This window comes from Geospiza fortis, unplaced genomic scaffold (assembly GCF_000277835.1).
Source record: "Geospiza fortis unplaced genomic scaffold, GeoFor_1.0 scaffold432, whole genome shotgun sequence".
In the NCBI taxonomy this organism is placed as follows: domain Eukaryota; kingdom Metazoa; phylum Chordata; class Aves; order Passeriformes; family Thraupidae; genus Geospiza; species Geospiza fortis.
In genome coordinates this window covers 1,179,021-1,193,247 of record NW_005054436.1, presented here as the reverse complement: position 1 = coordinate 1,193,247, position 14,227 = coordinate 1,179,021, and the positions used below count along the sequence as shown (strand labels likewise).

General features: G+C 42.4%; 2 protein-coding genes across 2 annotated transcripts; one reads left to right on the top strand and one right to left on the bottom strand.

Moving 5' to 3' along the window:
- The first annotated feature begins 53 nt into the window (after positions 1–53).
- On the top strand, positions 54–3,950 carry PNRC2 (proline rich nuclear receptor coactivator 2). Its single transcript, XM_005427105.3, has 3 exons — positions 54–210; positions 1,052–1,256; positions 1,732–3,950. The coding sequence occupies exon 3, from the start codon at positions 1,750–1,752 to the stop codon at positions 2,170–2,172; it is 423 nt and encodes a 140-aa protein (XP_005427162.1). The 5' UTR covers positions 54–210; positions 1,052–1,256; positions 1,732–1,749; the 3' UTR covers positions 2,173–3,950.
- Positions 3,951–4,183: 233 nt separating this feature from the next.
- SRSF10 (serine and arginine rich splicing factor 10) lies at positions 4,184–14,118 on the bottom strand. The gene is made up of 7 exons (XM_014309511.2): positions 13,820–14,118; positions 12,424–12,528; positions 10,652–10,755; positions 9,030–9,192; positions 8,687–8,740; positions 8,411–8,512; positions 4,184–5,383 (listed from the first exon to the last, which is right to left on the bottom strand). Exons 1-7 carry the CDS (start codon positions 14,116–14,118, stop codon positions 5,365–5,367), a joined length of 846 nt encoding a protein of 281 aa, XP_014164986.2. The 3' UTR covers positions 4,184–5,364.
- Between the last annotated feature and the right edge of the window lie 109 nt (positions 14,119–14,227).

Sequence of the window (14,227 nt, the reverse complement as noted above, 5' to 3'; positions counted from 1 at the left end):
GGCCCCGCGGAGGAGGGAGGAGGGAGAGGGTGTTAAACGGCGCAGGACGCGGCCGCCATTTTGTGAGGGAGAGTGAGGGGCGGTGCGGAGCGGAGCTAAGCGAGCTCTGGGGGCGGGGGTCGGACGGTGACGGCGGAGCAGCGCGGGGTCGGTTCCCGGAGGGCCGTGTGTGTGTCCGTGCTTGTGGGCGAGCGGAGCGGACAGAAGTCGGTAAGGGCGGAGCGGTGTGGGAAGGGCCGGGCGCGGCCGCCGCCATGTTGTGCTCCGTTGTTGAGGAAGGGGGGACGGGGGGTCCCGGCTCCCCCCAGGTGTCGGTGAGAGAAGGGAGAAAGTTCGGAGGCGAAGAAGCTCTGGTCAGCGGGAGCAGAGGTCAGCTGGGCCGGGGCCGGTGACGTTATCTCGGCTTTTGGTTTCAGTCCAAACAAGGCGGAAGCTGGAAATGGAGATGGGCGGCTCCTCTGGAGCTCTGGGAGGGATGGGCAGGGGGCTGCTGAGTTTGGGGAGCGACAGGAGCTGAACAGACTCGAGTGCGTCAAGATTAAAATCTCAGAGATCCCAGGAAAGACAAGCCATAATCAAAACAGGAAATTAGTGTAAGACTTATTAAGGAATTGGCTAACGAAGGTTAAAGAAACAGCTGACAGATGACAAATGGAGCTCTGTGATGGCTGGGGAAGGTTTGGGCACTGTGTGGGCAGTTCCTGTATTGTCCCAGTTCCCAAAGTATTTTCTATTGTCTTTACTTTTTCCCTACTAAAAAGAAAGGGATAAAGTTCTTGATTGTCTGTTACAATGTTTTGTAAGACAAAGCACGAGCAAAATGTTACTTGGGATATGCTAAATATGGTGGTGAACTTGCAGTAAGTAGAGAAAGACAAAGCTGTGTCTTTTTTGGGTGGGGTTTTGGGGTTTTGTTTGTAGGATGTTGTCGTCTTTAACATATAAACAGACAGAGCAGAGTCTGAATTATTTCCGCTTGCCCTTCTTTCCACCCCAAAGTGAAGCAATTGTTTCCATAATCTGAACTGAGTTTTTTTTCTTGTTTCTGCAGCAGGACTTCTCCCTTGGAGCTTCTGTGCCGAGAATTCGATGTTGGGCTCGGCTCCCTGGCTGAAGACAGCAGATCAGCCCATGAAAACTTCTATTCCCAGCCAAAGGAAGGAGTCCAGCACAAGGCAGCACCTCTATTTTCAGGCTTGGAAGCAAGAAAGGGGGCAAGAGTTGGAGAGTGTGGAATCGGAGAAGACCACTGAGAGGTAAATGGAGGTGGGAGAGGGGAAATAAACATTGCAGGAGAGCCAGCAGGGAAGTGCTGAGTATGCTGTGCTGGAGTCTGGGCATGGGCTTTGGGAATTGCATGAAATCTGCTCCACTTGAGGTGCTTTTCAGTTCATTTGGAGTTTATCAGAGTAATTATCACCCTTACCAGGAAGTTTGGGCAGTGGCTTTATCAGTGCAAACTTTGCCCAATCTTAAGGTGCTAACAGGCTGAATTTAAATGTCTCAGCACTCAATACTGACTGATAAAATCTGGCTCTGCATTTTCTGAGCAAGGTTTTGTCAGTCCCACTCCTCCAGTTACACCTTTTCTGAGGAGAGAAGTGGTGTGTTTAGAGTGAGTTTTGGTTAGGTTGTTTTTTGTCCCTTTGCTTGAAATCTAAACATTCTCTAAAATACTTTGTTAAAAAAAAAAAGAGCCATAAAGACTTATCCTGACTCCTGTTTTTCCAGGTGACATTTAAGTTGAAGATGGGTGGTGGAGAAAGATACAACATTCCCGTTCCCCAGTCTAGAAATACCACCAAGAACCATCAGCAACTTAAAAACAGGCAGAAGAGCAAAGACCCCAATTCTCAGATGAAAACCTACGTGAAGAAGGAAAGAGGCCACGGCTGCAGCTCCTCTCCTGGTGCATGGCAGGCCATGCAGAAAGGGGGGAAGAACAACATTCACTTCCCCAAGAATCCCAACTGGAATCCTGCTCTGTCCAATCACCACCTGTTGTTCACCCCTCAGAGCAACCAGAACTATGCTGGAGCCAAGTTCAGCGAGCCACCCTCCCCAAGTGTTCTGCCTAAGCCACCAAGCCACTGGGTACCTGTTTCTTTTAAACCTTCTGATAAGGAAATCATGACATTTCAGCTCAAAACCTTACTGAAAGTCCAGGCCTGAGGTGTAACTTGTGTGATTTTCAGAAGTGATTTCGACTGTCAGGGTTTCGATTTGAGCATTGTTATTCCAAACTCCAGGTGTGCCAGGACCAGGTGTTCTTGCTGCATGTAGTTAGTCACTTGGAGAGGGGTGAAAGTTTACATTCCCCTCATCTTTTACCTCAAAAGTTCAGTGCTGTGTTCTCCTCACTGTGAAATAGGTATTTCCTTGTAAATCAATCAAATCCTGAGCAGTCACCATTTAACTGTATTTAAGAATGGGACTGTGTGCCAAAATTGGAATTGTGGCTTTGAATTGTTAGAAAACCACCTTTTACCTAACTTAATGCAGCATGAACTGAAAACAAAAACGCACTGAAAACTTTAGTCAGGTTATTTGCTGCTTTTCAGGCTGGTGTGAGATTTGCTAAACACTCTGCAGAGCAGAAACCTCCACCTGGGCACACGGGGAGGCACAGCTGAGTCTCTGCCCTGCCCTGTGAGCTTTAGTGGCACTCCTGCAGTGGTGGGTGAGCGTTTCAAACCTGTAACTCCCATCTGGAATGTTCTGGAAGGGTGTGGAAGAACTCCCCGGGGCAGACCCAGCTGTGCTTCCCAGGAATCTCCATGAGTGCCAACTAAAGACCTTGCATTGCCAGGTGACTGCCAAAAAAAGCTCTCCCAAATCCTTTGTGTGCCCACTGCACTGAGGAGTTCTAAACCACATTTTTGTATCAGTTTTTATAAAAAAAAGGTGGAGTAGTTCCTTAGTTTGGTGTTAAATTGGTTCCCCTGTAACAATTAATAGTTTGGGGCAGGTGTTAGATGTTCTCACAGGGAAGACAGAGCCATGTAAATACATGTAAAACATTGTAGCATATGTAAATTTCTGCTGGGCTTTCCTGCACAGAAGTATTTTTAGTACAAAACTGCTGAATGTAAGATGACCATGTTGAGTACGTGGCCTGGATTAAAAAAAGATATTTTGTTTAAAAAAAAAATGAACAAAAAAAAAGACATTTGTGGCTGTGCCCTTGCACTTCACATGCAATGAATATGCACATTGTATTTGGTTCTAATTTCATTTTTTAAGTAAAATCAGTGCAAAAATGCTTATTTAGATTTTTTTTTATTAAAGAAAAAAAAAACTTAAAAAAAAAAAGCTGCTGGAGTTTCAGATCCTAGATCCTCCTGTTGTGAATGTGTAGGAGAGGAGTGTGTTCAGTGATGAAAAAAACACTGAAATGTTCCAAATCAAGTGTTTCACAAGAAATGCAAATGCCTGGGCTCAGGTGCTTGATAAAACTGAAGGATTGGAATCATTCTGTGTTTCTGAAATGCATCAATGCTCTGTAAAACAACATTTTGTCCCAATCTTTGCTGAAGTCCCTTGGCAGAGGGTCAGGGCAGGTGGCTCCTCAGCTGTCACCCTCCAGCTGATCCTGCTGGAGGGTGACAACAGGAGCAACCAGGGTTCTTTCAAAAGACAAGGATTACTAAAAAAAAAAAAAAAAAGTGCTTTAATTTGAACAGGCCTTTTGCAGATTGTGAAATGTTTGGAGGTGTCTTTCTGTACATTCCAAATGCAGTGGCAGCTGAGCTGAATGTTTACAAAATTATTGCTCCAAATCACACGGAATTGGCAGTCTCTAAACTTGTGTTGTGACCTGGACCTTCACCAGAGTCTGAGCTGTATCCCAGTTAATTATCTATTCTCCACTTCAAATTGTCAATTACTGATGATGTTTGTACAAATTGGAAACAAAACATAAATAAACTTTTTTTTTTTACCCCCTAAAAGCATCTCTTTGTTTTCAGATGGAAATGGAAAAGTGGGATGACCTCATTTTGGCAGTTCCCTTCTCAAGGGAGGTTTCTTTAACTGCAGCCTTCTCTTCATGCCTTTGCAGTGGTTAGGGAACACAGGGCTGGAGAATTAACACTAATTAACGTTCCTGACAAAACCAAAAGCTTGGGGCTCCATCTCCCACACACTACAGCTGGATTAATTAAGTCAGAAGGTGCTCTCAAGGTATAGTCAAAACTTGTACATTTTATTCCCAATTCACAGGGTTATTTGCACAGATGGAACACAAAACTCAAGAAGAAAGGATGTGGGTGAATAAAACATCAGCATCTCCGATCAAACACACTACAGGGTACAGAGTCTTCCCTTCCTACAATAGTCTCAGCAGCAAGAGCATCTTTAGACAAATATTAATTATAGCAATGGACTACAGACTTTTTTAAGCAAGTTACAAGATAAATGGAGAAAACCAGCAATTCTTAATGGGTGACTATGTCCTAAAAATGTGTCAATTTTGTCCCTTTGTACTTCCCTGGCAAGGCCCGAGCAGCAGTGCTGGGTGAGGCTGCACTGCCCTGCTCTGAGCACACCCCAGCTGGCACCAGACTCAACAGGCAGGAAAAAAAGCTCTGTCCAAGCAGAGAGCTCCAAACAACATTGAAACCAAAAGATTCCACTTTGAGTAAAACCATGATACTGTACATTAAACATCTTGATAAGACATAGAAAGGATAACATTGAGCTTTCAGAGACCAGTCTATCAGAGTCCCTAATTAAACACCCAGCTACTTAACCACTAAATTGAAGATTCTCAATTACCAGTTGGGTGCATGGACTTTAGGTGAAAAAGAAGTTCCAATAGAGCCTTCTATGACTGCTGACACCAATCGATTTGCTGCAGATATTTTGGAGCACAGCCATTAATTTTCAGCAGAGGTTTTTTTTTTTTTACACACTACTTCAATTCTACAAATTTTGCAGGAATGACAAAATCTAGATTTACCACAGAAAAACGTAATTCCCACCGTTCTTGAGACTCCAAAAGAAAGATATCTAGACATGATCTTTTGTAGCCTGCAAAGTTCTTGCATTCCAGCTGTGCATAACCTGCAGGAAGCTTGCACAAGACAGGCTCCTGCTTTTTTTAGGGCAGGACTGGGATACCTGCATCAAGGAAGGGAGATGTTATCTAGATGGGCTGTGGCTTGATTTGCATGAATGCATAAACATTCCCTGCCCTTTTGGCCACATCCTGCTAACTCGTCCCCAACTGAAAGGCCCACAGAACAGCTTCTTCACAATTTTTCCATGGGAGCAAGAACTAGGACAACATCTTTATTCATGCACTCTTGAAACATCGTGGGTTTGTGTTCGGCTTTTCTGGCTTGTTCATATACACAAGTCAAGTCAAAGTTTAGTCCTACCTCTGGGAGAGAAAGAAAGAACCATCAGAACTGGCAGACACTACATTATACTTGCAATGATCTGGCTTTTCAAAACAAAAATTAAACTGTGCTATACATAAATGCTGAGGCACACAACACAAGGACATGCTGACACAACAGTTAAGGAATAGTTACTGTTACTCTGCCTGGACATGGAGATTTCTCCTCCCTCCTCCCACCCTTCCAGCTCCAATTCCAGCTGGAGCAGCAGCACCACCACCAAGCACAGCAATCCCTGCAGGCCCTGGCAGACACAGCCACGCTCTCCCCGCCACTCAGTCACCAGGACCCCTCTCAAGCAGCAGTTAGTCATGAAGACTATATTTATATATATATATAAATCTATAAAGCTGAAAAGAGCGGGGTTTCTGCTGCTAGAAGCAGAAATAATCACAGCTCAGCTTAGAAAGGGTGACAGTGGGTTTATGAAAGCAATTCAGTGCTTTACAGAGGATTTTTGTCTTTCAGGGCAGAACCTTCAGCTGGGCACACACCAGTGCCAGGAGGCAGCTCCAGCCCTGTTGCCTCCTCCCACAGAACCACTGCTGGCACAAGTTTGGATATGGCAATTATAAATTGTTATACCATAATTTTGATTTTGTATGAACCTTCATTCGTTGCTTATAAGTAGTTTCAGAACCTGGCTAATCATATCTGAATTATAACCTATGGGGCAAGTCCATCCAGCAATAATGGAAGTTAATGGCAAAAGAAAATTCAATATATTAGAGTACAACTTATGCTTAGTGTTCTCAGTTTGTCTTGTACCCCTTCAAAAATGTGAAGTGACATTATTTACTCAGACACTAAATGAAAAATTCCTGCCCTTACTGAAATACCATAGTAAGGATTTTACTCTATAAGGGATGCATAGCTCTACTCCTAACCATGCTCTGGAGTCAAATTCTAATGCTACAATAATTCCAGTGGATCAGTATTTCCTTCATTTTTTTATTACAGCATGTTTGCTAAATTTACAGCAAGCAGAAAATAAGCTGGGTCTTTAGTTATTTTGATCAAAACATCGATGTTTTAAAGGTAGTACACAATATTTGTTAAAAAGAACATATAAAAATACCTTTTTAGAAGCCTCTATAAGAAAGGAAATACAAAGTTTAATCCCACAACTTTCCTCTGCTAGAGCTGCACGCTACTGCTACAGTTTTAAATAGACTTTTTGCTGTTTTTAAACTATACATCCAGGAAAGTCTACAAAATTAAAGGAACGTGCATATAAATGATTGCATAGCAGAACATGAACATTAACTGCAAACAGTAAAGAAAAAGTTAGAAATACTATTAAATGTACAAAGGTTCTAGGATCAACCCCTAAGCACGTTCCGCTGACGAGATCCCAAAGCCATCTGCGCTTCTTTAAAGGCCCTGCTGAAACACTAAACCCAAACCCTAAAACATTTCTCTAAAAAGGAACTTTTGGAAATCCATGTCTTTATATGCTACAGACATCAGACAGCGAGGAACACTTAAGTGTTTGACAGTGGCTTTTGAAGGTAAAGAGAAAAAATAAAACAATGCCAAAAGCCATTTCCATAACAAAGGATCTTGCCTTCTAGAGAAATACTGGTAAGATTACACACTGGGTTTGTTATTTTTCACGTTCAATTTTCTAAATATACTGTATTAGTGATAAACTACGTAACTAGAGATGCAGCTCTTGTTCATATCCAACTTCAAACATTTGTTCTGAAGGAAAATGAAATCTTTTAACCAAACCACTATCCATTCTGAGGAAGGAGTGATTCAGACTTGCTTGACCAACTGCTTTTTTGCTGTGTAAAAAGCAAGCAAGCCTGGTAACCCAGGGAGATGGCTACAGTTTGATACCTATGAATACACCAACTAACCACAGGAGTCATTGGCATAAAAGTTTAGTTCTTATATACTGTACACACACAACTCGAAACGATCTACTTGTATCTAACAGCAGGAAAACTAAGCAACTTTATGGTTAACTGCTCACTAAAATTGAGAATAGATACAAAAAACTGCATAAAATGTACACACAACTTAATATTTAGTTGCTCTGCCATTTGCTGAAATCTGAATTTAGATTTTCCATTTCAAGGAGGGTTTTCCCCTCACTTTCAGCACCAGCAGCCAGGGCAGAGGCAGTGAAGCCTCTCCTCTATCCCGAGGCTCTGAGCAAGCTCCAAGAGCAGCTCTCTGCCCATGTCGTACATGCAAGGTTAGTACCATCTCTCCAGACAGCAGGCTAAAGAGAAATCTCCCAAATCTCCCTCCACAGAGCTCCAAGTGCCAACCTGCTGGGGCTGGTGGGCACGGAGAACACTGAAACCTGCCCTGGAGCCATGGAAACAAACTGCCAGTCTGATTTCCCAGCAGCCAGTGTTGCACTACAGCTGTCCAGTTTTCCTTTTCTATAGAGTTGAAGAACCAGTTCAACAGCTGGTTTAACTGCCCAGCACAAACTGGTACCAATTTCTCTATGGGTGTGACATTTGTAAAAGGACAATGTTGCAAGTTACGATCAATCAAGTCATCACCAAATATCTAAGCATTAAAAATGCAAATCTTTACAAAAATATACATAGAGACACCACAACCAAATCAGTAGCTGCCCATGACATTTAACCAAGTGGACAATCTCTCTCCCTCTCTCTCTCTCTGTGGCTTCTCAACACTGTTTTAATTTCAACCATTGTCGGCTACAGGGAAAACTGACAAAGAAAATATTTTTTAGCACTGTTGCAACATCATATTCCTGATAATTTAAGTAAACTGAACTGTGTGTAAATGAATCTTACATGCCTAAACCAACATGGATACACTGTTAGTGGCCACTGGACTTGGGACTAGTCCAAGACCTCGATCTGGATTTTGACCTAGATCTAGAATGTGATCTTGACTGTGATTTGGATCTAGCTGGTTCTTTTTTTCTCGACTCCTTCTCATATCTTGAGCTGGACTTATAGTGTGTTTTAGAATCTGTTTTAGAGGTGCCTCTAGATTTGGTGTGAGATGCAGACCTAGACCGTGATTTAGCCTTCATTTCTTTCTTGGGCTGTGACTTGGATCGTGATCTTGAATTGGACTTAGATCTTGAAAAAGATCGATTGCGGTGTTTGAACCTAGCAGAATAAAGGGGAGAGAGGAGATTTGAATGTAAAAACACTATTCTTAGACATCTAGTACATTAAAAATTGTTTACCGTTTTTGCAGGAGAAACTTTTTTTTAAACCTATAGTTAAAGGAATACAGTGATCTAGCTTGCAATTTAAAGGGTGTAAAAAGTAGTTTTTTACCTATCATTGTCCGAATGGCTTCTGCTACGACGAGGTCTTCCAGTAGGTCTACTGCTAAAAAGGTACATCAGAAAAAGTAAACGGTGACAAATACCTATGTAAACGTACAAACACTTAACACATTCTATTTTCAAGCTGTGCATTTGCTTTTAGCTATTCTCCAATGCAGCACAGAATGGTTTCATTCATATTTCCTGATCAGATGCAGCATGCAAGGTATGCAACTCCCAGCGGTTACTCCCACGATAGAAAGAAAAAGATTATTGCAAAGTGTAACAATGAAATAGTGAGCGTGGTGTGTCTGTGCTGTGCAGCTGAGGCCAGCCCCACACACTACACTTACTTTCTGGGACTATAGGACCTTCTATAGCTGTAATCAAAGGAGCGACTCCTCGACCGCCTGCGCTCGTAGCTGCGACTCCGAGACCGCCTGTATCTGTCATAGTCATCGTAACGAGAAGAACTGTACAGGTTTCTCCCTTCCTTGGCTTTCATTTGGTTTGGTGCTGTAAAAATAGCAATATTTGCAGGTGAAGATGATGCCCTACTTTCTCCCCTCAAGGTTTAAGCCATGTATTTGGTGTTGAGCAGAAAGGTTCACTCGTGATTTGATGTTTATGAAGGGACAGGTGAGAGAGGCTGCTCTGTGCCATTTGTTCTGTGCTGCTTGAGCCACTGGACACAAATTAATGCAGCCCTGGGGGCACTGTAAATCTAGAAAGCAAAACAAACCAAAAAACCCCCTCGAAACCAGTCAGAAAGGACTAATGCTCCATAAAACCAGAACACAGAGCTGGCCAAGGTGATTTCAGGCCAGCTGGAAACTGGTACGGCAGGTCAGACCCATGACTGACACATTCTGACATTCCTGAATTTACCCAACAAGTGAAAGCTAATTAAACACTTTCTCCTGGCTGCACAGCACCATCATCACACCTGATCCACAGCTGTCTGTAATGATTAAAGGCCCAGCTTATACAAAGGCTTTGGTGGATGCCACACAAAGGGAAGTCTGATTCCAAAAGGAACCCCCCAATAAAATAATTCACTTTCACTCTGCAGCTTAGTTATTAAAGTAATTAAGAATGAATGAACCTATTAGTCTTCCACTGTATTTCCTCTAAACAGCACAGCTATCCTTCCTTTGTATCAAATTCATGCTCTAAGTATTTTAAACACGCTGGAACAAATATTCTCTGTACTAAACAGCTTCAAATATTATGTTTTTAGTGCTGCTTGCAACACACTAAGGTGGATTTAGTTTTGCTCAGAAACTTGTTAGAAATCCCAGTGTTTATACACAGGGCAGAAAGTTGTCCTTTGGAGTGTAGAATTTCCATTGATTCCATTAAAGATAATTGTGAGGACCTGAGGGAGAACTGGACAGTCAGGTTGTTTCTCTGAGAGCTGTAACTAAAGCCCTTTAAGGTCTCTTTATTTCCAGGCATCACATGAGTATTACAGTACTGGTTTATTCCAACAGGGCTGAGCCAGGTTTTACAAATCTGTATCTCCCTGCAAATTAAGACTATGCACACAAACAACAGATGTAAAAGACCCAAATTCTCTTTGCATTTATCTGTTCAGAAAATACAAGTTCTGCTCCAACTTGAATTGAGATAACTTGAAACTGACTTTTATCCTGAAGCCAAATGAAAATGAAAACATTACCTCAATCCTGGAAATCACACAGAGCTGCACAGAAAGCTCTGAAGAACGACTGTGGTGACTGCTGTACTTAGTTATCCATTTATAATTAAACGAGTCATTAACAGTCACTGGATGAAAGGCAGAACATCCATGTGCTATTTATATACAATAAGAACGCATCACAACAATGAGCAGCACGTGCAGGGCTGGGTGCTGAAATCAGGGAGATAAAATCCAGGGAGATAAAATGCAGGGAAGAGATGAAATACAGGGAAGAGATAAAATGCAGGGAAGAGATAAAATACGGGCACTTACTCTTGCGGTCCCCCTGTGCAAACTGGATTTCTATTTGCCGACCACATATCCACTTCCGATCCAAGTTGTGGAGAGCATCTTCTGCATCACGGACATCTTCAAATGTGGCCAGTGTTAAGGTACTTGGCAATTTGAGCAGTTTAACACATTTGGTATTTAAAATAAAAGTTTTCAAGTTATTTTCTCATTTTACAGCCATGTTTTAAGTTTTTTAGTCATGCTACTCTACACACTAGAGTTTTCTTTAATTAACCACCAGCTAGGTGAGAACTCCTGTTATAAAATTAAAATCTTGTAATATGACCATGAATTTATCCATCAGCAAGCACTTGCTATGTGATACTCTTAATTTTTTTTCTTCTCCCACTTGTACTTATGCAAAGAAAACAAAGGTATCCTTTCAAAACACACTTGTTAATGGTCATTTAGTTCTCTCCACTACATTGAGTTTATTAAAATTAAGCCCTAGTTCTTAAGTTATGTTGGACATACCAACAATAAGTATTAACTATTAACTTAGGAATTGAAATAAAGCTTTCCCTTTTGTTTTAAACAACTGATTTTAGGTTTAACTGATGTCATGTCACAGCCCTGCGTGCAGAGAGAGCCTCCCCAGTGTGAGAGAAGAGCAGACACTGGGAGCCCTGCAGTGCCACTCAGGGCCAAGGTACCGTGACAGACATTTGTTTTAATGCTGGAATCTACACCCCTAATTCCAGCTCGTGGGACCCAAAACAATGAGCTGCCTTTCCCCTCCAGGCCACTCATTTCTCAGCAGCATCATCTCTGCAGGAGAGAAACTTCCATTTCATTCAGACCACAGTTACAGTAGCACTCACAAGAGAAATATTACAGGTTTTGTCAATGGACTAAACCAGAATAATTCATCAAATTACTGCTTACATGACAGACAGAAGAAAAACTGTTATTCTGTAGGATACATCAGGTATGACTCCTTTAATCTTGGCCACCATTCAACTTCATCTTGACCTTTAACTCTTTAAGTGCTTGTCAGAAGGACTTGTCATGAGATGCTTGGCCAAAAATGACAGATGGCTTTATCTTTAACTTTGAAAAACAACCTTTTCCCCCTTTTGTAGATAAAGCGAAGCTTTGTCTCCCATTATGGCTTGTCCTTCTTCCAGCTTTTCTTTATTTTTTCTTTTCCCAAACTCTCCCTTCTCTTCAAGCCTGATCCTTAAGAGGTCTTTGGCTTGTCTACTTGCCTTAATTGTTGAACTCTACTCTAAAGGTTCTTTCATGCTTTCTCTTTGGGGTCGCCATTACTGTACAGCTTTACATTCTGAGGCAACAACAGAGGACAGCAAATTAGGGGACAATATTAAAGAAAGAAGTTCACCTCATTTTTTACACAATCTGATTTTGATCAAGTGATTCCAGTTTCCATTTGTTAAATTAACAATGAATAGCAGCCACATTTTGCTAAGCACAACTTCATTTACACACCAGTGATAATAAAAACGTGCTAGACAATTTTGAGTCAGTGATAAATTTTCATTTAAATCATATAGTATTAATTTCAGTGGCATAAGCAAGCTTTTATATTACTGGATTTAAGTTTTGCAAAAAAGGCAAAGAACAATTGAGAGAAGTTAAATCTTCAAAAATAACGAAACACGACATAAGTAAGACACTTATTAGATACAACACAAAAGTAAACTGCTTTTTCATTGAGATTGGTTACCTCTTACACAAACTTGTATTTCAAACTTCAACACCCCTCACTAATGAGCCATCTGAAGAAAGGATATTGAACATAGGCAAATCCTCGGGGACGACGAGTGTAGAAGTCAAGGGGAACGTAAACATCAACTATAGGCCCATAACGACCAAACTCCCGGCGCAAGTCTTCGGACCTGCAACACCACAAACACCTGATATGGCTTTGGCACTGCCTGAGCACCACAAAACACCCACCAGAATGTAACTGAACAGGCAACAAATCAAATCTGCAGTTAGTATCAGCATCCCTGGTTTTTGGAAGTATTTGGTAGAGGATGAAAGTGGCGTTTTTGGGGGGAAGAAGTGTTTGGGCAGTTCCCTGCTGGCAGCACACCTGAAACACTCAGGTCTCAGGATGCTCAAGTACACCCTGGCAGTTTGAAACCATCCTTCAGCACAACCTAAAATACAAATGTAAACTGACAAGTGATGCACACCAGTTCATTCAATGCAGCCAAGGTTGGCAGAAAGGAAAGAAGGGATTGTTAAATTATCGTTATTATTATTCAAGCACCTCGACAGTGATTTTGCAACACATAAACATCAATTATGAGATCCAAATAAACATTGTGAGACCAAAGCAGTCACCCAAACTCATTTCCATAGAATAATCAATACTCACAACCACATCAAACAGGACAGATCTCAGTGAGCAGCCACTCATGCCCTGGGGATAGTTTTTCCAAAGAATTGGCTTTAGAGAGCTGAGACAAAACTGCTCAGCTGCAGCCACCCCTGGAACAGCCTCTCCTCAACAGAGGCTTCTCACATCAGCTCCTCACATTTAATTTGAGGACAAAAACCTGCATGAGAAGATTGATGCAATACCATGTTTAAGTGGTATGTGAGAGTTACTATTGATTTTTAGTATTTTTTCCTTTCTCTTGCACCAGTTGGGAAACAAATCTCCACAGTCAGTGCTGGCAGAAGGGAACTACCACCAGCATGGAGATGTCACAATGAAACCACCTCCAAGAACTCAGTGCTTAAGGCGAATCCTCAACAGGATCCACATTATTGTAAAAAATTTGGAAGTGGTCATCCTCAGCTCTTCTTAAAGTAAAATAAACTATTAGAAAAATGAACAAATTCATGGAAAAAAAAGGTAACAATTTTAATTTCACTCCATTCCATCCTGCCCACGGGACGATGTGTAAATGTTCCACAAACAATAACAAACACCAAAGGTGTTTATGGTCACTAAACCACTCAAGTGAAACGAGGAAAACAGCAGCTCACTAAGAGCATATAAAGAATAAATAAGAACCTAAGCAACGCTATATTTTTGTTGTTTCGATTCCCTACGAGAAGTTCTCTCATTGCACATGTTTAGTCCTTACGGACTCTCGGAATCACACGATTATAACGGAGACCAAGCATTGCTTCCCTCGGCTCCGGACTGAGCGTCCCGAGAGACCCCGGTACACAACAAGCACGGCAGAACATTCCACCTGCACCGGCAGCAGCTCCCGCACTAACGGGACCGGCCACGCCAGGAATTCTGGGCATAAACGCTCTATTTCCTCCCATCTAGCAGCAATCTTGCATTTCCAGAAGAGCATCCCAAAGAGTAGCGGCTGTCCGGCATGGCCCCGGTGGCACATCCCGCTGGACACGCTCCAAGGGCTGCGGGGAGTTTCACTTTGTTGCGGCCCAGCTTTGTTCTGTCTGAACGCTGTTTGGAAACGAACCCGCGTGGAGAGGCGGGGAACGAGCAGCAGCATCGCGAGGAAAATGGAAGGCAGGGCAGGGAGAAGGCAAAGCGCAGGAAAGGAGCGGGCCGGGCTCGCCCCCTTCCCTCCCCTCCCCCGGCTGCGGAGGGACCCCCGCGCC

Excerpts from the sequence above, each read along its gene's own strand:
- SRSF10 (XM_014309511.2), bottom strand. The coding sequence starts at position 14,118 with ATGCTGCTGCTCGTTCCCCGCCTCTCCACGCGGGTTCGTTTCCAAACA. Across the intron at positions 9,193-10,651 it reads TGCACAGGGGGACCGCAAGA|CACCAAACCAAATGAAAGCC; the intron begins GTAAGTGCCCGT and ends CTATTTTTACAG. Across the intron at positions 8,513-8,686 it reads AGCCATTCGGACAATGATAG|GTTCAAACACCGCAATCGAT; the intron begins GTAAAAAACTAC and ends TTATTCTGCTAG.
- PNRC2 (XM_005427105.3), top strand. The coding sequence starts at position 1,750 with ATGGGTGGTGGAGAAAGATACAACATTCCCGTTCCCCAGTCTAGAAAT.